The 27424-nt window shown below is 38.2% G+C and overlaps 2 protein-coding genes across 13 annotated transcripts in view; one reads left to right on the top strand and one right to left on the bottom strand.

Annotated features, from left to right (window-relative positions):
- Positions 1-140: 140 nt before the first annotated feature.
- LOC127967857 (dnaJ homolog subfamily C member 11) lies at positions 141-19590 on the bottom strand. Of its 2 annotated transcripts, none has more exons than XM_052568605.1 (16): positions 19429-19590; positions 11064-11193; positions 10038-10111; positions 9824-9925; positions 8547-8675; positions 6800-6922; positions 6638-6711; positions 6370-6559; positions 6180-6265; positions 5650-5766; positions 5378-5533; positions 5194-5263; positions 5025-5082; positions 2511-2653; positions 2164-2293; positions 141-1647 (listed from the first exon to the last, which is right to left on the bottom strand). In XM_052568605.1, exons 1-16 carry the CDS (start codon positions 19501-19503, stop codon positions 1622-1624), a joined length of 1683 nt encoding a protein of 560 aa, XP_052424565.1. In that variant the 5' UTR covers positions 19504-19590; the 3' UTR covers positions 141-1621. The 2 variants fall into 2 exon arrangements, with proteins under 2 accessions (XP_052424565.1, XP_052424563.1); XM_052568603.1 differs by lacking the exon at positions 141-1647 and adding an exon at positions 1666-1928.
- Positions 19591-21138: 1548 nt separating this feature from the next.
- Positions 21139-27424, top strand: part of LOC127967855 (calmodulin-binding transcription activator 1) — a 289173-nt gene continuing 282887 nt past the window's right edge. For 4 of the 11 annotated variants that reach the window (XM_052568602.1, XM_052568596.1, XM_052568595.1 and 1 more), the window contains exons 1-2: positions 21141-21369; positions 24853-24954. In XM_052568602.1, the coding sequence (XP_052424562.1) occupies positions 21345-21369; positions 24853-24954 (127 nt within the window). In that variant the 5' untranslated portion in view covers positions 21141-21344. Of the gene's footprint in view, positions 21370-21825; positions 22183-24852; positions 24955-27424 lie in introns of those variants that run through there. The other 7 variants (XM_052568600.1, XM_052568593.1, XM_052568601.1 and 4 more) reach the window with 6 other exon arrangements.

The raw sequence follows: 27424 nt of genomic DNA, 5'->3' as shown, positions 1-27424 counted from the left end.
GTGTAGAGGTTAGGGAAGGGATGGATCACATTAATGGGGGAATCTCAATGTACACAAATGTCACTACATTGACTTGGTTCCACACACATTCAGTATAATGTTTTGATTTGTCCTGTATGTGTTTAGTCATTCAAATCAAATAGGTTTCTTCACTTTTTATTTAATTACTCTTCAGGTTGACTACATTTACACATTTGTAAGGTTTTGCATTAGGTAGGAATGTAACACCAGTTTCTTTCAAAGTTGCAAAATGTGGCTTGAAGAATCCATGAACATGAATATGAACTATGCTAAAACGTGCAGGGTAAAACGACACTGATTACAAATCAGACAATGCCAAAATGGTTAAATGGCCTGTCAGCAGTTCATGTATTTAAAACAGACCAAAGAATCTGGGAGATTGCATTTTTTCAATTCTAAATGCAAATATTATTGTTGATACTCTAACAACAAAATTAATTTGCTGTTGAAATGTATTTTTTCCCTTATAGCCCAACAGATGAAAGGTACAACAGGAAAGACAGTTACAAATGAACATAACGCAGGCACTGCCCACTTGCTGACAAAAGCACTAACAAAACAATGAAAAATTAAAAGGGGCATGGCACATTTAAAGAACACAAAGCTTCAGTGGGTTCATTTCAGGATCATTTGAAATAATGGTCCTTTAAATAAAATTAAACTGTTCTGAACATAGAGCTTTCATACTCTGCTTAAACTCTCACATTCAATAACCAAAAGGCATTGTAGTTTTACACCATTGCTGCTGACATTTCAAGTCCGTAAAACTTAAGAAAACTAAACCGGAGGAAAGTTGCTATCAAAGCAAAAAGATCCAGATGCTAAGAACGACAAGCTAAACAAATAAAAACAACACCCTGTCCTTTTTCCGATTCATTGGAACTCTGACTATATAATGCTGCTGACTTCATTAAGTATTTTACATTTGGAGAATATACTGTGCAACTATCTTTGATACTGCTTGAGTGCAGATTGAAGGAAGAACTAATGAATCCTGTAAAAAAAAAGATGTGGTGCCTATTTTTTAAGATTTCTTGGTTTTACATTTAAAGGGCTAGTTCACCCGAGAATGAAAATTTGTCCATCTTCTACTCACCCTCGAAACAGCCGAGGTGTATTTGATTTTCTTCTTTCAGAAAAATCCAATCAAAGTTATTATAAAAACTGTTCTTGCTCTTCCAAGCCTTTCAATGGGGGTAAGCGGGTGTTTGTTGCCAACAGTTCAGAATACGTGAAATAAAGTGCGCACATCTGTAATAAAACGTCCCTCACACAGCTCTGGGGGGTGAATAAACGCCCCCTGGAGCAAATCCATGCATTTTTGTGAGAAAATGGTTGAGTAGAAGATGAAACATTTTCATTCTCTGGTAAACTAACCCTTTAAACCTTTTTCCCAAATTAGCAATAATCAAAAATCATTCTTATGCACAATACGAACCAAACAACCTATTGACGATATATGTAAGGGATATAAGAGAAACAGACGACACAAAGGTGGTACACGGGTGACTATGTGAAATAAAGATCACTTGATGTCTGACTTTCCCTTTATGTTCCTTTGATGTCCATTGAGCTCTTTCTTCCAATGTGTGGTAGACTCCTATGTCTCTGAACTGATTCTATGAGCTGAATGAAAAGAGAGAGAGAGAGAGAAAACAGACTTTCCTTAAATGAGCTTTGAATGAACAATGAACCATACAGCAAAATTGCTACTTCTTCTAGCCAAAATATATATTTTAAAATATATGCTAAATAAACATTGTAACCAGTGACACCCAATGAAATATATTTTGAAAATACACCAATTTTCAACCTTCATATACAAAAAAAAACAAACGTGGATAAAATAGCCTACTAGCATGTTTTATGCTCACAGTTTTTCTTCAGAAGTGACATATGTGAATGAACTGAAATATAAGGAAGACATATTTTTTAAAATGTTAATATTTTCAAATAATAAAAAACCCAGAAAATATATTTATGTAAATATTTTATTAAATATTTATTTTTTTATTTTTTTGCATATTATATATATATATATATATATATATATATATATATATATATATATATATGTATATATAATACAATTATTTAAATTTTTTGCCATATGACATTCACAGCTTGTTCTGTAGTACTCACATTGTTTAGGTATCCTAAGAGGCTCTGTGTCTCCAGACAAGACTTGGTGCATTGCTCCTCTGAACTGGTACAGCAGCTTTAGGCTCTTTTCCTCTCCAACACATGGGTCATAAAACCCTGGCAAGCCAGCCTGATTAACATGAGACAGAACTTAATTTAAAGAACTTGGCAAGAGTTGAAGCAGCTCACTGATGTAAAGCGCCCTTTGATGTTTACATGTCCATAAGCTACTACTTAAATATTGCAGAAACACAATTTTCTGTAAAGTTGCTTTGTAACAATTGTATTGTAAAAAGTGCTATACAAATAAATTTGAATTGAATTCAATTGAATTGAACATGTCTGACCTTTGATGCTTCGGTAAGGGTGAGTTTAGAGTCTTTCACTAAGCACTGGAGCGGGACAGTCACATCAATGACCTTTGCTCTCTCAGGTTTCTGACTATTGTCTGACACAAATTTGCCATACCAAGCATTTAGAATGAGGAGACCTAGAATTAAAAATTTTTTTGATTTGCAACACATTGCTAATTTAAAATGAATGTTTCATTTTAAGCTGTAGGGACAGAAAAGTGTAAAAGTAACATACAGATGTGCTCATGAATGTACATGCCCCTTGCAGATGAGCAAAATGTTAAGAATTTTAACAAAGTAAGAGGGATCATGAAAATTGCATGTTATTTTTATTTAATACTGTCCTGAATAAGCTATTTCACATAACAGATGTTTAAATATTCTCCACAAGACAAAACAATAACTGAATTTATAAAAATGACCCCTTGAATCGTAATACTATGTGTGGTTTCCTCGATAATTAACAGCTGTCTTTGTATTTTGGGATATTTGTTCATGAGTCCCTTGTTGGTCCTGAGCAATTCAACTGCTCACACAAAATAGCTGGGGGGTGTAAACTTTTTGAACTGGATGATCAGGGTAAATTCTACTTTTTTTGTCTTCTGGGAAAAATGTTTAAAAAAGTATTTATGTAGCTTCTTAAGTGCAATACCAAATGAAAAAATATGATCTTTAAACAAAATAAGAAAAATTTACATCATCTTTCTGTTCAAAAGTTGACACCCTCTGGCTCTTAATGTATCATGTTTCCTTCTCAAGCAACAGTAAATGTTTTCATCTTATATAATAGTTATGTATGAGTCCCTCAGTTGTCCTCCATGTAAAAGGATGGATCTCAAAATCAGATAGTCACTGTTGGAAAGGGTTAAAATGTGCAGAAAATGTTGGAAAACAAAAGAATGTGCAGGAGCTGGAGGATTTTTCAGAAGAACAGCAGGCAGGTGATCTGCTCAGGACCAACAATGGAACGGATTCATGTATAACTATTACAAAACAGAAAAACAGGGTCATTTTTTATAAATTCAGTTATTATTTTGTCTTGTGGAGAATATTTAAACATCTGTTATGTGAAATAGCTTATTCAGGACAGTATTAAACAAACAAATAACATGGTATTTTATGATCCCTCTTATTTTGTTAAAATTATTAACATTTTGCATATTCTGCAAGGGGCATGCAAATTGATGAGCACAACTGTATATATTTAATGTTGTATGGATATACTGGCTATTCTTATATTCTTAAATATTTTATTGCATTAAGGCCCATTCACATCACGGACGATAACTATAAAGATAATGAATCAGGATAAAGAAATAGTTCTAAAAAAATTTTCTCCAGCGGATGTACGATAAAGAAATTGACAGCCAATCAGAATCCATCCTGCTGTAAAGTGCTCAAGAATTTAAAGCAGCAGACGAGTGTGCACTTGGAATAAACAGAAGATATCGTTTGCTGGTGTGGACGCTACTATCGTTATTTTTATAGTTATCGTTCTTGGTGTGAACAGGGTTTTTAGGTCCGATATACTTCAAACGAAATCGAAGAATGAACTGGTAAGACGCCATTTTGAACTAAATCAGGCTGAAACGAAGTTTGTTTTGAGTTCGTTTCAACAGTTTGAAACAGCTGACCAAAGCAAACTTTCTGGGGGAGTTTGTTTTGGATCCTAAACACCTTTGAGCTTCCATTGGTCTGTGGCGGTTACCCAATTGGTGGGTGTGTTCTGAAACTCCACCTTTTTTGACATGCAATTTTTTTTTCCAGGTTCGTTTCTCGTTTAACAGAGGTCAGGCAAGAGAACTATATCTCCAGCTTAGTCACTAGCCACATGAATACACTACAGTGTTGAATAGCTGAGCTGTCACAGATTATATCTGCACCTGTATGATCACTCACGGACATACTTTAAAGATTCATAAAAAGCATTTAATTCCTAGAAAGAAATTACAATGAAGCTGGGTGTCGACGACCCAGAGTCAAAAAAAAGCGACACAGACAAACATCCGAGACATGTTTTCCAAAGCCATGAAAATAATGAAGGTAAAGTGTAAAGATATAAAGAAGAAAGACAATGAGAGATTCACACTTCCCATAAAGGACTGATTATGGTTCTTTTGTATTGCAAACATGATACTTGACTCTGAACTGCTGATAATCTTTATTCCTTTGTCTATAATATTCTGACCATTGGTGATCGTCTCATACCTAGATTGCCTACAGTTCATAATTTCATCGTTGTTGTGTTTAGGGCATACGCACGAGCGTCGTGAGTCATGTTTACAATAATCTGCACCCGCCTCCAGCAAAAGGGGGTGTTGGAATGTTCGAAAATTATTATTACGTTAAAAGTATATCGGGGACTTTACTCTGCGATTTTTGTGTGTTTTTAGAATGAATGGAAATGATTTTGTGGTAATTACCAGTATATCACCCAGATGCTGTCCATACAGCTTAACTTGTATCTGAAAGTATTAAAAAACAAACATAAAAGTGCATTTCACAAACCCATTTTAGATTCCTCAGCATCAATAATTCTCTTCACTGACTCTTGCATCAACAAAACCTAAAAACCAAAGAAATGACAACACAAGAAAACATATATGCACTGATAAATGGCTGATTGTGTTGGCAACAGGGAGATGGTCATTGTTGTCTATGTATTTATTTAACTCACGGAAGCTTCAGCCTCTTGCTTCCTCCGAGCAATTTCTGAAGCTGAATCCTCCTTCTGCTTCTCCAACTCCCTGTAAACAACCAAACAGTCAGGGCCCTTCATCAACGGAGAAACTGAGGTAATGTAAAGACGGGTTTCAGGAAAATGGGCGGTTTCAGGGCAGTAATTGTAGATAATAACTCACTGTTCCTTCTGGGCTCGTACATAAGGCATAATAATAAGCTTCTGGACAGCTAAGTAGATGGCCAGTGGGCCCACAGTGGCATAAAACACAGCGCTGGGTAAAATCTGGTCGGTTAGGTGAATAGGGAAGAGGTAGGTTTGACTGCCTCTGTTCAACCTGTAGAGAGAAGAAAATGACTGTCATAAATAGACCACCCAAGAGCAGCCGGAGTTGGTTAGTTTGCTGTTCTGCTGAGCTGTGTTTATTGCGGTTAAACTCAGGTCAGTGCTAACCTGATTTTGAGGGAGACTCCTTGGGGTACACCAATGCTGACAGTTGCAGCCAGAACACTGTGGCGACTGATCTTGCGCTCGGCACCATATTCAACCACAGTGCCAAAGAACCCAGTCCTGTTGAATACAAAGACTGAGTTATCAGAGAAGATGTTTTGGTTGCACTTTATTTTACAGTACGTGTACTAACATGTACTTATAGTTTACTCACAGTGTATTTATCTAAGAAAGTTCTGGTAATACAAGGTAACTACATGGGGTAGGGTTAGGTTTAGGGGTAGGTTCAGGGTTAGTACCTAGTTATTACATAGTTATTGTAATTACTTTAATAAGTACATAGTATTTACATGAGGAGCAGGACTGTAAAATAAAGTGCTACCGATGTTTTTACTTGAAACTGACTCTGGGCAACACATTGAATATTTACCTACAATGAATATTTAAAATTATTTAAAAATAGAAGTATTAAGAAGTAAATAGAAGTGTATTGATTGGCCATCTATATTGAAAGCTGTAGGTAAAACACATACTTGATAGAACCTTTGACCTTAGTCTGGTCTTCATCCTGGAATTTGTACTGATAGCTCATCATCAGGTAGGAATGAGGAACACCCAGCTGAGGAACAGGAATAAGAACAGATGGATTGCATTCTTAATGCATTAACTTTGTTTTGAACTAAACAAATTACCATCATCAGTGTACCCCTGCATAGGTTTCACCTGCAGGGCCAGCGTGAAGTGGCTTGTTTTGGTGTCCCTGACAATGCTGGTGGTCATGGCAGACTGGCTTCCCCAGCGCCACTGCAGGTAACCCATAGTGTTCTGGTCCAGGTGGCGGGCCATCATTGTAGTGGCACTGGGCTGCACACCACGTGAGGAGAACTGTAATCCCCACTGGGCAGTCACAAAGCTAGGTGACAAAACTTATATGAGATTCCCAGAAAACAGAAACACAAATCAGCCTCATCACACGCAGATGGACACCTACCAGCGGGCAGTTACATTACGGAACACTTTCATCCCAAATAAAGGTCCTCTAATGTCCCCTGCACCAAACTCAAGCTTTAGACACACAAACAAACAGGAACATCAGAACCATACCACAAAAAATAAAATAAAAAAAATTCAGGTATGTTGGAAAGAGTCTCGCCTCTCCCCAGCCTCTTGCTGAGGTCACACGCCGCACACAAAGGTTTATATTTCCTCCCCCGTTGCCATTACGTGTTGAGAGAGATCCAGAGAGGACAGCAGTATCTGAAGTGGTTAGGGGCGCCTGACAAACATAAACATCACTTTAAAAAGTAATTGTAATTTTAATCTCACAATTCTAACTTTTTCTCTCACAATGCAAGTTAACATCTAGCAATTCTGACAATTTCTCTTATTGATATAAATTGTGTTTTACTCAGAATTGAGATATGAGCCCTGTTTCCACCGCAGGAACTTTGCCCAAGAACTAGTGACTTTGGGATGGTACGCGGTGTGTTCCACAGGAACCAGGATCTAAATAAAGTTACAGGTAAAAAATTGCCCCTCAGAAAGTCCCTGCTCGCGAGGTTATACTTTTTCAAAGGTCTGGAACTTTCGGGGGCGGGACTTCGGCACTGAACATGCTGATTGGTTGAGTTCACGCAGCATTGTATTTCAACCAACATTTACTTGCAAAATGTGTAAAATTTTACTGTTATTGTGTCATGAAATGTAGTTTTACAAATATTTCAGGGCAGAATGTAGTTGTTTAAAACTCATATCTGGGATTTATTTATAAAGACAGTGCCGATTTGAAAATGTGCTTTGCCGATTTCGGAGACGTGAGCTCCACGTGATCAGTGGGATCTTAGATCTCATGTATCCTGACGAGAGCAGCCTCACCTTTGCCAGCCCTTCTGACATTTGCCGTTGGCTCTGATGTCTCTTTAGTGGTTAAACATAAGATATAATTTGTTTTGGATAAATCTAACAGGTATTCTTTGGTCTTTATTCTATTGTTCTAATTAAAATGAAAATTAAGAGAAGCAATACTGTTTGATTTAATATTTTGTTTCATTGTAATGCATGTCTGTTCCCTGAACTACATTTCTGCGGCTATTTATATGTTTAAATGAAAACGAAGAGACAGCTGTGTTTGAAATCATGTTTCGTCTTATTGTAAATAAAGTGAGGAAAACTGCAGTAGCCAAGGTGAGCTGACAGATGTTATCACGTACGCTGCTGTTTGCAGACTTACCAGAATTGCGTAGTCCCATCCACGGGACTTCACACTCCCGAGTCGAACTCGAAAGTCCAAACTAATGGGGATGCAAGTCCGAAATTTGCGTACTTGGTATTGAGAAACGTGCCCAGACCTACGTATGTCACCAGACTATTTGCTTAATTTTCTCATTACTTTAGACAGCGATGGAAATGCAGACAGCAGCAGGTCTGGGGTAAAAATTTTCCTGGGACAAATTGTTCCAGGTTATTTCGGTGGAAAAGTGGCTATAAACATGCAATTGTTAGTCACTAATTTAGAATTGCAAGATATTTGGAATTCTGCTTTTTTTTTTTTCAATTCTGACTTTTCTTGCAATTGCGAGTTTATATCTGATTTCTCTGAATTGTGAAGTATATACTCACAATTGTGAGAAATAAACACATAATTGCAACAATTCTGACTTTTCTCGCAATTGCGAGTTATAAGGTCCAATTCTGGGGAAAAGAAGACTGACTTTTTGTCAAACAGAATTGTTATATCTCACAATTCTGTCTTCAAACTTGCAATATAGCAAACTGTAGCAAGAACGTCAGAAGTGTGAGAGAAAAAGTTGCAATTATCTTTTATTTTTTTATTCAGTGGCAGAACGGGCTTCCATTAGGCAGATAACGACATCACGTTACGCTCTATTGTACATACTAACCTCAATGGATTGGGAAATATGCATCCTGTTGATATCAATGTGGGGAAAACCTCCTCCTGGTACATCCTCAAAGTCCTCCTCATATCGGTCGAAGAGGTCTGTTGCATCTATACCAACACTTATTGTCCCCTGAATGAAAAGAGACAAAATGATGAGTACAAAAAACATATTCTGACCAATTCTGTGATATGAAATATGCAGGGTTTCTGCAAAGTTTAAATGAAATTGAAGATCTTTTAAGGACCTGTACAAATACATTTTATATTGTATGTCTGTGCAGAACAAACCCAACAGTGTGCTGCACCGATGACTTATTTTTGCAGGCTGACCCAGAAGTCAGCATCAGATTTTTTTTGTTTTGTTCATCATCATAATCTTCACAAATTAACCCAAATTGAATTTTGAAACCTAAATATAATTGGTAGAAATAAAAACCTAAATAAGCAACACCATAGTCGCATCACAACCACTAACTTTCAGACTTCATTTAAAAAAAAACATTTTCCTCGAGTTAGGACAGTTTGTAAGCGTGTGATTTTAAACACAAGGCTGTGAAAGTGAACTAGTGAGTAGATTAGTAGTTCTAGCAACCTTTTGCCAAGGCAAAAAAATATTTGTTGATGTATTTGATGTTGACGAATAAAATGAAAAAAAATATCTTAAGGTTATGTCAACAGAAGTTATTTCAGGAATTTATCCAATCAAAAAACGTACTGACCTGAAAGGGCTAAAACTTGTTTATAGGTTTTGGTCTACAAAATGACATAATTCCTGCAGTATTCTATTTATACAGTAACTAGTAGATCATAAGAAATTACTTCTCTAAAATGTGTGGTATACACTGACATTAAACTACTCTGACTGTCTCATGATTCCAGTTATTCCGTTCACAAAATTAAGACCTTCCAAAAGGAATTTGTTATGCCATTTTAGATAGTGAAGATATTTTATGGCCTTAAAATTTAAATTTAAAGACCCTGTGTTACAAACTTTCCTGATAAATTACAATGTGCAAACTGTTTGTGCAAACAGGTTTACAAAAGAGAAAAGACCAAAAACAAACAAGAAAGTGGTCCTCAATCACCTTCAGCAAAAAAAAGCAAAGATTTGACTGCAATTATCTGTCCTATAAACAAATAGCTAATATTGAATCTTTGAAGTTACATCAGTTGGAGCACAACAAAACTGGGAGATTCAGTGAAATAAAATTTCATTTTGGGAAATAAAAACCAGTCTTGTCATTATCTCCCGCTGTCATTCTAGTCTGGAATATCCACCTTAGGGTTGGTTCTCTGCTGGAGTCTCCTCTCATCTCTCTCTCTCTGCAAACGTTCATATTCCTCCCTGATCTCTGCGGGGGTTCTCTTCCTTTCCACCACCTAAAGATATTAGGGATCAAGCAAGCGGACGAGAAATTAGCATCACATGCAACACACAGTAATACAAATATTAGTTAGAATAAACAATGTGAACGCAGAAGATCAAACTAACCTCCCAACCTTCCACCTCTAGGCCTTTCTTTCCAAATATGTCATATATGGCTCGGGATTGTGGGTCACTGAGAACTAAGCAGAGGTCAAAGCAGAGGTCAAATAGATAAACACTTTAGTATAAGGAGCAATTCTTACTGTTAACTAGTTACTTGTTAACATGCCTATTATTATCATATTAGCGGTTTATTAGAGCTTATAAGCAGCAAAATATGAGTTTTTCAATCATGTATCACAGTCCATGCTTTGTTAATAGTAAGAATTGCACCTTGCAATAAGAAATTTACTTTATAAAATGAATTAAAGATTTCGAAGCAAAAAGACCTATACTATGATCTGAAGTTTTATAACTATATTAAAGGTTTTTATTTTAATTTAATGTTTTTATAAAAATAAAAAAAACTACAAAAAACATGAACTATCAATCAGACAACTGAAGAAGGCATGTAGACAATTGTGTACAACAAATTTTCTGCCTCAGAAAATCATACATTAAATATGATACATTAAGCTTTATGGTTATTTGGCCTTTCATTTAAAAAATGAATAAATAAAAATCATTTAATCTGTGTACTAAAAATTGTCATATTACGAACCTTTTCACATATCAGGTTTCTAAGCAATGGAAGTCGTCATAGTTTGGTTAACTTGAAGAGCATTGAATGGGAGAGTACCACAAATATTTTTTTTTGCATTCCCATCTGCTCAAATAGCAAAAGAAAATCTCCACGATAGGGTTTTCATGACTTTCAATGAAAGGAAAATAAATTTAGAGAGGCTGATTAGGACAGTCAGAAGAGAGAACGATGTCAATATAACCATCCCTCCCATGGACGCTGCATTAGAAATGCCTTTGCATTAGCATTAACAGGTTTTCTGTTTTTGTAATTTGATGCAAAGGTGATATAATACAAGGAAAAATACAAATATGAAAAACTTTTTAGGATTTACAATGCTGATGACTGTTAAACGCATCACTACAGTCTTGTGAAAAGGGTCCATTCCTTGGGAGAGTTGTAATAATTACCCTCATACGCCTGGTGTACATAGGTGAAGAGTTGCTCAGCCTGCCTCTTTAGCTCAGGGTCTCTGTGCTTGTCAGGGTGGTACAGCATACAAAGCCGCCTGTACGAGGATTTCAACTCCTCTTGAGTAGCCTGCGGAAAATGAAATAGATATACAGTAGATTACAGATATAAAGATTGATGGATGGATGGCATATCAAGCAGAGTCAACATAATCTGAATATTTCAGCCACACCCTGATACCAGGCTTCTGATTGGCTGTCCTGCTCAGGTAAGACTGTGCCTTGGCATGCTTTTCAATCACCAACATTTCCACTGGCTATGGAGATAGAATTGTTACTTAAATTCCAAATAAATAGATTATTATTATATTATTATTATTATCAATTATCAATATCAAACTGTTTTGTACAGCTAAAAATAGCTGGACGCAAAGGAGAACGGAAGCTAGACCCATATCATTTACATACGGCAGTGCCCATTTTTACATCAGGAAAAAGGTGGATGGCCAGTCACGTTTTGCTTTACAATCAGGGCGGTTTCATCCTGAGATAACTTCATTCATCTACATTGGCTCAAATAGGCAATATAAGGGTCATAAAATGGTTACACTAAAAGATGTTTAAAATTGGATTTCGCTAGACCATTGGACTGTGTATCATGCCAACCAAGCCACAGTATTTTATGTTACATGCTTTTTTATATAGTATCACGCATCTGACCTAACCCTTTAAAGGGATACTCCACCCCAAAATGAAAATTTAGTCATCAATCACTTACCCCCATGTGTTTTCAAACCTGTAAAAGCTTAATTCATTTTCGGAACACAATTTAAGATATTTTGGATGAAAACCGGGAAGCTTGTGACTGTCACATAGACTGCCGAGTAAAATACACTGTCAAGTTCCAGAAAAGTATGAAAAGCTTCATCAGAATAGTCCATCTGCCATCAGCGGTTCAACCGTAATGTTATAAAGCAACGAGACTACTTTTGTAGAAGAATGTTGGAGTATATTTTGCTGAACGCAAGCAGCTTACGCTCTTCTGTGTCAGCCGCACATTTTCTTTAAAATCAAAGTGTAAATACACGTAGAAAATGTACCCTTGTGGAGCAACTGACACAGAAGAGTGTAGGCTGCCTTCATTAGGGGTGTAACGATTCACTCGTTTTCTCGATGCATCGATTATAAACCCTGTCGATTCATATGCATCGATCTTGAAACATGATTTTTGAATCTTGAATCGCCGATCTTGGACAGTAATCGATTCAAAATGCTAAGAATCGAATTAATCGCGATTTCTATAGCGATTCAATGCTTTCAAAATGTATACACATTAAATTACTACATGCACGAATTAATGGAGACCTTGAAGAGTGTTCGTGAATCGTGCCTCTTATCTGTCCTTCACGCGCTCGACTGTTTACCGCCTGAGACTGTCACAGGATTGCGCTCGCGCTCCGTTCGTCTCTGACGCAGCTGACGTGTGATCTATAGGACTTGTGGCCAGTTATGCTAACATGAAGCAGTTTTACTTTTCTGTAGTTTGTCAATGGCTCTCTGCATCTTACCGACGGAGTTACCGGAGCCGTCGACAGCTGTATTTATTGCATGGACGGAGCAGAAATGTAAGTGTCTAAATCATACTCACAGATCTATTGAATGATACATGTGTTTAAACAATGCGGATGAACCGAATATACGTAGGAAACTGTTAAAATTAACCACAGCATTAACAACGACCTTGAAATAAGAGCGCGAGATTTATCTGATAATCAGATGCATGAAAGTAGCATTTGTTTCATTAGCAAACAGACATCTGGCGCGTTTTCTCTCAGAATCATTCACTGATGGAGAGGAAAAGTTAAATAAAGATGAAGACGTTTTCACACTGAAAGAGAAGCGATTTCGCTCTCATAGACGTGCCAAGCTATAGCTGCAGCTAAACTGAATAAAAGCAGAATGAACTGATGAAACAACAACAACAAAAAAACACAAACAATTTATGAATGATGCAGTGCTAATTGACATTTATTACAGTACAGAAACTATAAAGTATATTTTCTACCTTATTCTGTGCAAAAAATTTAAATAATTGCTAATTAAATGTAGCCTAGGATATAAAACAATCATAAAATTGCCATTAGGAAAAAAATATCGATTACAAATGATTGATTTATTGATTTATTGGATATTGTCCAGCAGTGTATTTGATTTATTACAGCTAATTAAAAGTAATTAAAAAAGAAGATGATTCCTTGTAAAAAAAAATATAATCATAATAATAATAATGATAATAGTTATTATTATTATTATTATTTAGGCTACATACATAAAATGAATGTATTTGACATTTCTGTCACTTCTGAAATTATAGCTACGCCCCTGGTGTGACAAAATGTTAGCTTGTACATAATACTCTTTAAGCTCTTTTTTAAAAACTTGGCTTACATAATTTTTTACGTATGCTATGTCGCATCATTAAACTAGCATTTAACAATGGACAAAAGTTTTTTATTTATTTATTTTTTCTAACCTATGGTTCTCTAACCATAAATGCTACTGTAATTTGCCCCCTGACTAAGCATTTAAAGAATTTAGTAGAAGCATTGAAATAATCCTGTGAATGCATTTAAAGAATGCAGAATCGAATCGTTACAATCGAATCGAATTTAATTGTGAATCGAATCAAATTGAATCGTTGTAAATTTGCAAAAATTGTTCTTGAATCGAATCGAAAACCTGTGAATCGTAATCTAATCGAATCGCTGCCTTGCCAAAGATTCACAGCTCTAACATATATATATATATATATATATATATATATATATATATATATATATATATATTTACCCAACACATCGACTATGAGAAAAAAAAAATATTTAAAATTAAACACTACATTACTTTGCCATTGCTGTTACACATAGCATTCACAAACATTCATTTTACATTCAGTTATTACCAACCCTGGTCACATTACTCAAAAAATAATTTGTTACTGACTGTATGTCGATACACTTTTATTTTGTCTTCTTTTTTTTTCTTCTATAGGTTCAGCCGCTCCAGAGGCTTACTTATTCTGCCTGATCTAGTGATGTTAGGTTCCTTACAATGTTCTCTGAAGGTAACTCAAGAGTTCACACAAAGTTGAACTCTCTGTGGGGACTGTCCTCTGTAGTGTTTAACTGGATCCGCGACAACGCATCTGCAACAATCAAGGTTTTGCCTGGTGGCCATACTCCCCTTTTGCATTAAACCGCATGAGTCTCATCAAAAGTCTCTGACATCTCATTGGCACGGTGTCTAGATCTTTACTGTTGATCAGTGGTATTAGTGGCTTGTGATCCGTGATCAATTTGAATGTCTCCTTGCCCACCAAGTACCCACCAAGTACCCACCTGGAACCTTCTGCACACCCATAAGCCTGTGAGGCATTCCTTCTCTTTCTGGGTGTATCTTGTTTCGGACCCTGTCAGCCTTCTAGAACAGTATGCGACTGGTTTCCAGCTGTTGTCATGCTTTTGCAGTAAAACACCTCAGATACCGTAGCTGATAGCATCCATTGATACCGCTGTTTCTTTAACAAGATCATAATGTGCCGTGAATGGAGCTTTAGTGAGCAAACTTTTAAGAGTTCTGAATGCGCTTTTCTGTGGTTCATCCGATGTCCATGCCCATTTGCCCATCGCCCATGCCCATGCATATGTTAATGAACGTGTTTTTCATAGTGTCCGTTATTTTATTCATAAGAACAAGAAAGTGACCGTCTGTTTGACTGTTTAGGGCTACGGTAGAAACATAGTGGCATGTAAGGGGACCGGCACTGTATTGTCCTGTGTGGACTTTTGGTCTCGTGGACTTAAATTGCACATACTCGCCGAGTCTATGAGTCTGTAGGCCATCCCATTCAGCATTTTAATATGGTTTTATTAACAAAGTTCGGGAGGAGCAAGATCAGATAATCATCCGATTTAGCACAGGTGCATCTCGTTTAGCTAATCATCTTAACTAGCACACAAGCGTATATATATCCAGTTTTCCTACCTCCTGTCACACAACAGTTTTTCAGCATCCCTCCTCCACCCCAACTCCTCACTTCTAATCTATTTATCCCAAATTAGGGATAGGTGGTGTTATTTGGGTTCAGGCTGTGCTCCGGGCCCAGACCCCTCCCCCAGACAGCATGCCAAAATATGCCTACTATTCACCATCAGATTAGATGTACTGTAAGGGTGAACTCGTGGAACGCTCTGAAGTGTGCTCAGCAGTGCCCCCTTTGTACCCTTGAAACGCTCTAGAACCCTAGAACCGAATGTCAGAGCTTTACTGAGTCATATGTAAACCTAGTATTTATATTTAAACCTGTAAATTCATCTGAAACTCACGCATATGTTTATTATGTGTTAAAATTTTAATCTTTGTTCAAACGGAACATTATGTATTATTACCACTGTATACATTATTTAAATAAGCATATATATTGCCTAATGCCCAGGTGGCATAAGCAAAAGCAACCAGACCAGACCGTTGCGATCGAGTCTGTCCAAAAAATACCTCTCAATGCGCCCTCGTGGACCTGCGCCAAGGGCCCTATAGTCTGCACTACATGATGTCACCAAAGTGTGGACTCTGAGGAAGTCCACAAGTCCGGAGTGTGCCATTTGGGACAGGGCCAAAGTACATATAAATAGCTCAATCTAAGGTAATAAAAACATGACGGTTCATTAAGTAAGGTCTTCATATACATCTGAAAACACAGTTATGTATAATATATTGCATTTCTGTAAGTAGACCGTTGTAAATACAATGATGTGGAAGTTTCAAATTTCAATATTTTATTCAGAATACAACATAGATGACATATCAAATGTTTAAACTGAGAAAATTTATAATTTAAGGGGAAAAATAAGTTGATTTAAAATTTTATGTAATCAACACATCTCAAAAAAGTTGGGACAAGGCCATGTTTACCACTGTGTGGCATCCCCTCTTCTTTTTATAACGGTCTGCATACCTCTGGGGACTGAGGAGACAAGTTGCTCAAGTTTAGGAATAGGAATGTTGTCCCAATCTTGTCTAATACAGGCTTCTAGTTGCTCAACTGTGTTAGGTCTTCTTTGTCGCATCTTCCTCTTTATGATGCACCAAATGTTTTCTATGGGTGAAAGATCTGGACTGCAGGCTGGCCATTTCAATACCCAGATCCTTCTTCTACACAGCCATAATGTTGTAATTGACGCAGTATGTGGTCTGGCATTGTCATGTTGGAAAATGCAAGGTCTTCCCTGAAAGAGACGTCTGGATGGGAGCATATGTTGTTCGAGAACTTGGATATACCTTTCAGCATTGATGATGCCTTTCCAGATGTGTAAGCTGCCCATGCCACACGCACTCATGCAACCCCATACCATCAGAGATGCAGGATTTTGGACGGAGAGCTGATAACAACTTGGGTTGTCCTTGTCCTCTTTAGTCCGGATGACATGGCTTCCCAGTTTTCCAAAAAAGAACTTCAAATTTTGATTTGTCTGACCACAGAACAGTTTTCCACTTTGCCACAGTCCATTTTAAATGAGCCTTGGCCCAGAAAAAACGCCTGCGCTTCTGGATCTTGTTTAGATATGGCTTCTTTTTTGACCTATAGAGTTTTAGCCGGCAACGGTGTATTGTGTTCACTGACAGTGTTTTCTGGAAGTATTCCTGAGACCACGTTGTGATTTCCATTATAGTAGCATTCCTGTGTGTGATGCAGTGCCGTCTAAGGACCCGAAGATCATGGGCATCCAGTATGATTTTCTGGCCTTGACCATTAAACACAGAGATTGTTCCAGATTCTCTGAATCTTTGGATGATAGTATGCACTAGGGCTGTGCGATTAATCGAAATCGAAATAAAATCGCGATTTGAGTGTGCGCGGTTTCTAAATCGCTTTATAGCACGATTTTCTGCGGTCCTGACCTCCCGCAGTATGTTATCTGAACCAATCGGGATGCAGCGAACCAAAGTGTAGCGCGAGAACAGAGCATACTGGGCATATGCCTAACTTCAGGTACACACACTCTGTCTGTGATGCATAGCCTTTTTTTCGAGCCCATGTTAACAGAACAGAACAGAACGTTCACACTGCACGCGGTAAAAAGATGAGAACAGAAAAGGTTTTAAATAGAAAGGTGCAAAAAAATTTTATATCTTGCGCGTGAGCACAGAGAGAGTTGTGAGTGCACAGGACGCAGGTTGAATGAGAGGAGACACGTTGTAAGGCAGCATATATCTGAGCCTTATACAGTCTATGATCTGAGCACGCGCATCTGGTTTTGTTAACAGAGCAAAGGAAATCTGCGTGCGAGTCAGTGATGCGTATACTGAATACATTTATGACTGTAAAGCATGTCTGTGTGTTTCAAAATCGTGATTAAAATCGAAATCGCAAAATTTATAAAAAAAATCGTGATAGGTTTTTTTTGTCCATATCGCACAGCCCTACTATGCACCGTAGATTATGATAACTTCAAACTCTTTGCATTTTTTCTCTGAGAAACTCCTTTCTGATATTGCTCCACTATTTTTCACCCCAGCATTGGTGGAATTGGTGATCCTCTGCCCATTTTGACTTCTGATTCTTTTTTGGAATCTGGTTTGTATTACACATTGCATCTTTAACTTACATGGGAAAGGTTTCCGTGACCTCTCATGATCTTGGCAAAAAGTCTCGGGATTTATTTCCACAACATGATGCATAATGGGATGCACTAAGCCTTGAATACCTCTCTGGAGTGTGAATTTAGTGTGCGTTAAGGGCACTGCGCTTTGGCATTTTTAAGATCTGGACAGTCTTGCACACATACTTCCTGTCGCGTGCACGCGCTCTCAATTGGCCAAGTCCGCAAATGTGGGTATTTGAATAAAGGGGTGGTCACACTAGACTTTTACAACATGGATTCCGATGTGCTTGTACTGTTTCTTTTGCGACGGAGAGAAAGAGAGAGAACAATATAAGATGCTTTCGACACCTTCACATAAGACGGTAAAAGCACATCGCAAAAATAAAAATTATAAAATGTGTCCGCAATAAAATCTTTTCCTGTTCCCATTGACACCGCGAACCATGCAGCTATTTTTATTTTATTTTTGTAATCTTTTAAAGATGTTACGCTGCGCTACGGTTAAACTTAGCACTTCCTCCATTTTTGAATTTCAGTACAGAGAGGTCACGCAGTGACGTGCTCTTCTACTTGTCACACGTGATGCGAATTCGCAGGTCAGAATTCACCAAACTTGAACTTTGGAATGCAGCGAAATGCGAAATTTTTCGCATGAGCTTGCGTTTCCGGTCTGACGCATTCACATGCGTATGAATGGAAGTCAATGGAACGAAGAGAGCAGTGAGACCGCCCCTTAAGGCATTGGTCAGAGTTTGCAACAGTAACTAAGGGTGGTGGGGCTTACCGATAGGTCAATTGTATTTATTAATTGTATTTTTGCTTTTTAAAACAATTTATGCTGTGGCCATCTAGTGGTCACAAAAATAAATAACATTCCAAATGTTCCGTTACAGCCAGTGGTGTCACATGTGGAACTGATTCGTTGTTTTATTATATTTTATTATGGCCATTGTTAAAGTCATTCAGTTGTGTCGGTGTACTGGCACTAAAATAAGTCAAATAAATAAAACAGAAATTCATAAATTAAATTTACATATAAATCAATATATAAATTATGATAAAAACAAACAAACGAACAAACAAAAAAACAATGTTAATAAGACATCATAATGTAATACAACGTAAAGGAAAAGGCGCTGAGGTTCGCTCAGTGCTTCAATGCGAAATGTGTTGTTGTTTTTTAATACAAGCTTCGGTGTTGAACGTAACATCACTAATTCCCGTTACGTTCTCAGAATTTGCTTATTTGAATGATCGGTAATGAATAAGTTGTATTATGGTAGTAGGTACAATAATTAGGTGTACATTTAAAGGTTTTATTTAGCCTATGTTTATTGGGTTAATACTGAGTATACTGCGTTTCCAGCGTTAATATTGAATGGGTTCTGAGATAAGCTATCATGGGCATTTTACCAAAGACTATTTTACGCACGTACATATAAAACATTAATAAACAAAATTCAGATGGCTGATATACAATAAATTTGACAGCTGAGAAAGACTGCTAGAAAGTTGTCCGTGCATAAAACGTCAAATCTAAGAACCCAAGGCAACCGGCACGTAACAGTCTAGGCTATGCGATGACAGCAGGATCTCTCCTACATTGTCACCTGATAAGAGCAATCGCATGCCTCTCTTCATTCTGTGCAGATCTCGACAACGCAGATTAATTATGCTCCTCTTAGAAACATCCACTTTCTTACCTCTCTCCTGACATTGAGCAGAGAATAATAATCTTCGTTATCTACTTCCAATTCATTTTCCAAGGCAGCCGCCATGTTCCCAGTGTTCCAAATCCCATCCCACTGATTCCTACTACGGTGAAGGCCTTTCTTGTGAATGTTAATTACGCAACGTGACGTTCGGCCACTGTGCCAATCTGATTTGTTAAAACACTGACGTTGTAAGGTAGGCGTTTGTGATCTGGCGAATCCCGCTTTAGCGAAGGCTTGGCTCGTGGATGTTACATTATTTACGTCAGCAAACGCTTCGTGAAGTCGGCGAGCTGACGTCAGCACGACTAAATGAATATTAATGAGCTAAATCTTCGCCATAGTAGTAAATCCGCCAATTCGCCTACGGCTGAGGCTCAGGATTCAGATTTTCTCATGCCACCGTGTGTTCTGGAGAGGGAGAATTATGAAACTTCATTTTATTTAAAAATCAAATATACCAGCTTTTAGGCAGATTCCTGGATGATAAATTTTGATTTAAACAATCACTTTGGAATAATGTTTAATGGATATATCTTATTATTATTATTATTATTATTATTGTTGTTGTTGTTGTTGTTGTTGCTGTTATTATTATTATTATTATCATTATTATATAATTATTTTAGACATTTAAATATTCATTAAATATTAATCCAACAGCCTTATTTTCTATTTTAAACAAAATGGTAGCGTTATGATTAATTCTGCTCTCACATATATGTTCTTTTATATACTATTTATTTCCATGAACATGTTTAATCAATTTTTGAAGATTCTAAAGGGAATTTATACTTTAGTTCACCATTTGTCATCGTTATTAACCACATTTTGACGTAATTTAAAATGTTTTTAGCATGTGACTCTTTTAATCTATACAGTGTCTCAGAATTGTAATAATAGGCCTAATGCATGCATAACAATAATATTATATATATATATATATATATATATATATATATATATATATATATATATATATATATATATATATATATATATATATATATATATATATATATTTATCCGTATTTTTCTTATTTTTAAGATTCTGTTGTTCAAATAACATTCGCAGTTATCACTACATGCAATGTTGTTATGCGTAAACACTTGTGATTTGGCTTGATTATACTGTAATACTCAGCCTGTTTGTGGTGGAGCTGTTCTTTCAGCACCATCTCCTTCAGCACCCACGAATGGACAGCGCTCCAGAACTCATAACCGAGACCGGAGCCTCCAGATGTTTCTTTCTTTCTTTCTTTTTTCTTTTTTAATTCTGTTGCATCATTGCTGCCTTGCAACACAATAACCTTTTACTGTAAAACCGTCATCATGCTTAAGCCCATGCCATTCTTGTTTCACAATTATCTTCAGCACAAGTGGCAGATTAACGACTCTAACATGACTGTTAACATCTAATTATATGACACAGTGGGGCATGTTATTAGCACTTAGACTGCTGGACACGTATCTCGATTAGCAGTGTTATAAAATAGTTTTTTACGGTCTCGGTGGGCAGAACAGACATGGGTGTCTGCCAAGCATGCATTCATAAACATTCGTCGTATAGACTTAAATATAATCCACAGATTCTGCTTTTTTATATATGCATATTACAGGCTTCCACTAAATCCGTTCCAAACCCCTTATTGGTCGCTGCATTGTAAAGGTGTCTCCTAAATAAAACCGATGCACCAATGGCGTGGAAGAGATGGATAAAGGGGGGATATGGATTTCGCAAATTCACGAAGCATCACCATTGTCATTTATAGCAATTTGCGGCCAATAGCTAACGCGTATTGACTCACGCGCCTCCCGCCGCTCGCCGCGTCCTCGTCGTGAACGCGCGTGGTACCCCCCCTGGTCGCGAGGAGGAGGAGGAGGAGGATGTGGCGCGCGGAGGGGAAATGGCTGCCGAAAACAAGCCGGAAGGTAAGAGAGAAATAACAAGATTATTATTTTTCATTTCGCAGCTTTGTCGGCGTTAAGCTCCAGATGATGAAGGTCAGGATAGGGATGCGCGGCGGAGAAAGTCAATGACATTTTCGCTTAGCTTGTGTTTGTCACGAAATGGCAAAAAAGCTGAAGCGCTGATGGGATTAGCCATCTCTGAGACGGCTATTAAAATAACGGGAACGGAGTTAGGTAATCACGGGTTACGTTCATTACGCGACTCCTTTCATCTCAAAGCACACTGTGGTTTTTCAAAGTCACACGCATCCGAGTCAAGCCGAGCCACAGCCTTCGTTAGATGAAGAGAAACATGTTTTTCTTTTAAGTGAGACGCGCACATGAGCGCATCAGACGAAATGAACGCGTGAAATGACTCGCGTTTGGTTTTTGGAGTGGGATTCCTCCACACCGCATCCACGCTCCCCGTGGGCTGACAAACAATCGAGCTCCGTGAAGTCAAACGCGGTCAACTACTTCATTTTTCTTTCGTGTTGAACAGGGCGACGCTTTTAACTCCGAAAGCGATAAATGCAGATTTATGGTGATGCTCTGAAACGTGACTGATTTCTTTCCACCCCCACCAGAACCCCCCTTTTAGTGGCTGAACCCACCAACAGCTGCTCGATATGCTTCAGTCTCGTGTGGAATATTTCCCCAGAACTGTGACTCTTTGGCCGCTGCTGTTTTGAAGCCGTCAGCAGTTATTTTCTTAGATAATAACACATTTAAACTGGATTGGAAAGGACACTTGGAAAATTGAAGCGGGATTTTAATGAGGCAGCAAAATGAAAGGTACGTCTCTCCTTATTTGCTAATACCATGCTCGGCAAATAAAAACAAGTTTATGCTGTTATTATTAGCTAGAATTCGATCTGATACATCATTCTTTGGGGATGCTTTTAATGTTTACCTCACTTCCTAATTAATCTCTTTCAGAATAAAATGTGTAACGAATTTAACAAAGACGTAAAAAAATTAGATGGCATTTTTGATTCACAAGACGCTCCCTCGCCGTCAAAATTCCTCGTATTTCGTTTACTTAGATGGCTTTTAGAAAACGTAATGTTTTCTAGGGGCCAGATAAATTGTCAGACATTAGTTTGATTCTAATGCATCCGCGGGAGGAAATGCTGATTGATGAGTAATGTTGTAAAATTAGGTCTATGGTAGCTTAAAATGACAACCATGAGTTTGTCAACATTTAATTATTTATTCAACTATTTTTTTTTTCTTCTAAATCAAGGCAGTCAAGTAAGTTTTTGTCCATAACAGCCACAGGGTGGTGCTATTGAGCTGTGCAAATCAATACCCCCCTTCAACCCCCCCAAACACGCACACACACACACACACACACACACACACACTGGAGAGTGATAACTAAGCTTGCCTATTAAAGAATTCCATCAAAGTGGAATTCGAACGAAGTTGCCCTGTGTGATTTGGGTGAGCTCACAGAGCGCCTGTGTGGGACGGTAGAGTGCATGTGTGCTGTTTCTCTAGTGAACTTATAGATTTGTTTTCTAGAATGAATTAATTACACACTACTTCGGATCTATAGGCTTTAGCACGCTTGTGTTTCCTGCTTGTTGGTGGACATCTTCGTTTTTTTGCTATTGCTGAGAGATGACCTGGCCAGAGAAAGGTATTACCTTTCTTTATGTTTCATCGTGTATATTTATCTACGCAAGTCCAGTCAGGTAACGCTTTGCTCTTGCTCTACTTTCTTAGAAAGAAAAATGTGTCCTAACGGAACGTAAGTTTGGGGACAGAAGGATTCTAGGCTATTTTTATCCATTTGAGCTGCCACAGAACAGGAGAAAACATTCCCTCTTTTGACCTGTACGGCCCTAAAACTGTGTCACGCATTTGTATCTGACAGTCTTTGCTCTTGCCAGCTTCCTGGATCACTTCTATTCTCTTCCTCCACACAGGAAGCGTATCCTCCAGTGGTTTTTGCCAACACGATGATGGCAGCTTACATACAAGAATGTGCTCCTCTCACTACCCCATCACCTTTTAGATGTTTTCAAAGTCATGTTCTGTAATATTTCTTTGGCTAGAAAGAACTTGAGAGTCTTTTTCTCCATGGTTCTTTTGTATTTTTTGTCTCTCTGTCACACACGTGCTTTCACTCATCTGTATTGTGCTGCGGACCAGGCTGTGTAAGCTTAACTGTATATACTTGATTGCTCATAAAAAGTGACATTTCACAGCGTGGTTTTGCTTAAAATTAAGCTTCTGGGTGTTTCTGATCTGTTCGGCGAAGCATAAAAAAATACAACTGATACTACTGGCTCCTCTGGAGAAATTGGGGTTTGTGAAATTTGTCTAGCCTCTCTGAAGTTTTTCCTGATGAAATGAACATAGCAAGCTTTGTTTTCTGTTGCCGCGTCTCCCACTCTGAAGACGTTTCTTTTGACTCAATATATCCTTTTTAAATTATTGATTGTATGGATTTATTAGGCAACTGGAAGAAGAGGGCACAATGTGTCCGGTTTACCAGTGCTTCCAGTACTAAATCCTTGGCCATCACTGTTAAATAGTCGATATGAAAACGAACAGCTATGTTTACTAATGTTTAGGTGACAACAGGGGGAAATTAAAGTGTTGGATGGTCTAGCTCTCCAGATCTCGGTTCCATTAATTTGCATGCTTTTTATGTCTCGTTGTATGTGTTGCGTACAGTGTCAGTCTTTGCTGTTTACTTAAAGGGATAGTTCATGTAAAAATAAAAATCGTTTACTCACCCTCATAGCATTCTAAAATTTGACTTTCTTCTGTGAAACATTAGGAAATATATTTTGACCGATGTGTTTTTTTTTTTTTTCCATTCTCTTCTTTTCTTACTATGAAGATCAATGGTAAACATTACTATTTGGCCAACCACGTTCTTCAAAATATCTCAGAGTATGAGAAACAGATTGGAATGACATGAGACAGGGTAAATGCTGACCATTACATTTTTGGATGAACTGTCCATTTAATGAGCAGCAAGTAAATTCTTAGTTTTAAGCTAATTTTGTGCACCATGCTCGAACACTTTTTTTTCCCTTGCCAACAGCGTTTCAGAATCCAGTAAGCCACAGAAATTAGTAGAAACCTTATCATGTGGTATGATTCAACGTGTAGATTTAGCTCCTCGCCAGTCTAGTTGATTGCACACCTACGTGCGCATCTTGTATGCAATACATGGATGCTGGAAAAACAGATGCGAGCATGATGGCAACTATTTTTTTGTGAAATTAAAATAAACCCAAAATCACCTTTTGACCTGTAGTGCATGAAGCAGTCATTTGCGGCAGGGCAAAACTTTATCGCAGCATAAATGCGCCAGGGTCATTCAGAAGGTGAGAATAAAAGCAATTAATGACCTCTGCATGAATAGAAAGTAGAGGGCTTTGTATTTTTGTACCTACAGACCTTCTCCCCTCACTGTTCCCTCCCCCACTGTGTCCCCTGTAGGACTGAAGAAAATACGTAATCCGGATCGAATGTACAGAACCGCCGTCGGTTACACCGGCCACGTTCCTCCTAAGAGTGTCAGCGATGACACAGACAACAACAGTAAGAGAGCTGGCTTCCTTTTCCACTGCATCCCTCAAAACATGACAATGTTATGAAATGCTGTTCATCTTCTCTGCCCATTCGTTTACATGCTGTATAACCTCATTCTCGCAGCCGGTACATGTATAGTTCATCAGGAGTCTTTTTATAGTATTACCAGAGCCCAAACCAGAGAAAGATCAAATTATTACAAGACTTCAGAGTCTCTAGAGCGTATGATCTAAAACCTTGCTCTCAGCACAATAATGGTTGTTTTCCTGGCGTGTTTACCAGGTTCAAGAGCTTAGCAAATTCTATCAAAGCAATTTGTAACAAGGCAACGTTCAGCTAGCAGGTGACTTTTAGCGCAGGGAGTCGGGAGGGACAGGCCCTTCTTGGTAGATCAGCTTAAAAAAGGCCAGCATCTCATTTTCATTCAGCTCCATTACAGATGATGTTTATTCATGCATGGCCATGCTGCTCCGGTACGAGTGGCATATTTTTGGAAGCGGCAGCTCATTGTCATGGCTAATCAACGCCCGGTGCTTTTTGAGCAGAGCCCAGGCGTTTGCTTGCGTGGGTGTGGATGAGGGTGTGTTTACATCCTGGTTCTCCATTGGAGAGTCCTTGTTGTGCTTCGCTCTCTCTCCAACCATTCTCAGTGATTTCACTAATTGATCGAGGCTTTTTCAAAGAGACACTCACTTAATGAAGACACTCCGATGTGGACGCTAAGCAGCAGGAGTTCTTCTGCCCAGTTGTTGCGGGCTAACGGTGTAATTAGCGGCTCGAAGGATAGACATCTCTGCCTCTTCTGGCCATGTTGGCAACTGGTGGCTTAACGGCTGAAAGTCTCAGGCTTAAATCACTCTTTGGTAATCCATTGTTTAGGCTACATGTTGATTTTCGAATAAAATGGGCCATTGGTTGTTATTACGCAGGAGCAGACGTTGCCTGTGAGCCCTGAATCCCTGGACGTGTCAGAATGTGAGGATAAAAGGAGATCCAGTTCAGAGGGCCCTCTTCATGGACCCCATTTCAGCCTGATTCTCTTGCTTTGTTGAGCCAAGAAAAGCTTTGGGAGCCAACTGGGACAGAACCAGAATGTCGAAGTGAGCTAATTGGGAGGAATCCTGGTCTGCAGTTCCTCTCTTTCCCCCTCCCGTCTTCCCTAGTGTCCAGCGTAGCCTTTTTTACTCCACCACTGGAAATCCCCAGAAGGACTACAGCAATGTAATAAGGCAGCTACTCTGCACATCATCCAGTCTCTTTAGAATATGTTTAGATTTTTTAAAATCCTTTTAGGCCTATGTATGTTCAGTTCACAAATGTGTTGTGCTATCATATGAATTTGCAGATTTTTTTTTTTTTTTGTCATGCCATTGCATATTTTCTGGGATAAGAAGCAGTTAGCCTCGGGAGACCGAGGGAGAATCATCCCTTGACTTACTTCAATTGGAAGGATGACAGTGCATTAATTTGCTCTCTTGTCACAAACGCAGTATCCCATATCTTCTGTGCTTTATCAGCCAAGGCTTTATTTTCAAAAAACACCCTAGCAATTAAGAGAGAAGTTGCTGCTGTACAGATCTTTTAAATTGGCTAAGATAAAATTTAATTGAGATCCTGCTAAATATGTCCGTGTTGCAGTGATGCAAACAGTTGACTGAACTGCTTTACCAACGAAGAGAGCAGAGAGAGACACTAGTCTCCTGGGACGCCCAGACACGAAAGTGAGGTTATCGCAGAATCGACCTCATGTCTTGGAGCAGTTTAAACTCTTTGCTTGCGTAACATCTCTCGCTTCTAAAACAGTTGGCGGTAATTGTGCCAAGCGCTAGCGTGACGGGCGTCTGGTGACGCTTCACTTGGCGGAGGCTTATGTCACTCTTCATAACAATCATGCCTCATCTGTGCGTGCCAGCGCACATTCGGTTTACTCGTCTCATGGAGTAAGTCACGACTGAGCCAGTGCAGCATAGCTTGCTTTCAGGTCCAGCTGGTTTAAATGGAGCTGACCATCTTGTTTTTGAAAACGTATGACAAAATCGCACCTAGACTGAAAGGAGGTTGTTTACCAATCATATCTCTCACTTTCAATGCATTTTGGGATATGGTACTTACACTGTGTAAATGGCTTTTGTGTACCATATTTTTATTAACACAAAGATGAAGTTATTATGAGTCATCTAAAGACTCAGACATTCAGTACATAATTCAAACAAGGAGCTATTGAAGAGCATAGTGTTGATAATATGCATTTTCTTTTAACTGTGATGATGGAGAGAGAGAGAGAGAGCGCTTGGGTTGGGGGGTACGGGACCAAATTGTTTGTCAGAACTCTGAAGTGCATTTTGTATGCATACCTCAACTCTTTATCCATTTGTATTCATACACTCATTTGCATGATTGAGTCCATGTGTATTTGAGCATTCACAATATCCTCTGTCTTGTTTATGTCTCTGAATGCCTTTGGTAGTCAGTGTTGCAT

This window comes from Carassius gibelio, chromosome B11 (assembly GCF_023724105.1).
Source record: "Carassius gibelio isolate Cgi1373 ecotype wild population from Czech Republic chromosome B11, carGib1.2-hapl.c, whole genome shotgun sequence".
NCBI classification, from domain to species: domain Eukaryota; kingdom Metazoa; phylum Chordata; class Actinopteri; order Cypriniformes; family Cyprinidae; genus Carassius; species Carassius gibelio.
This window is presented reverse-complemented; position numbering and strand designations above follow the sequence as displayed.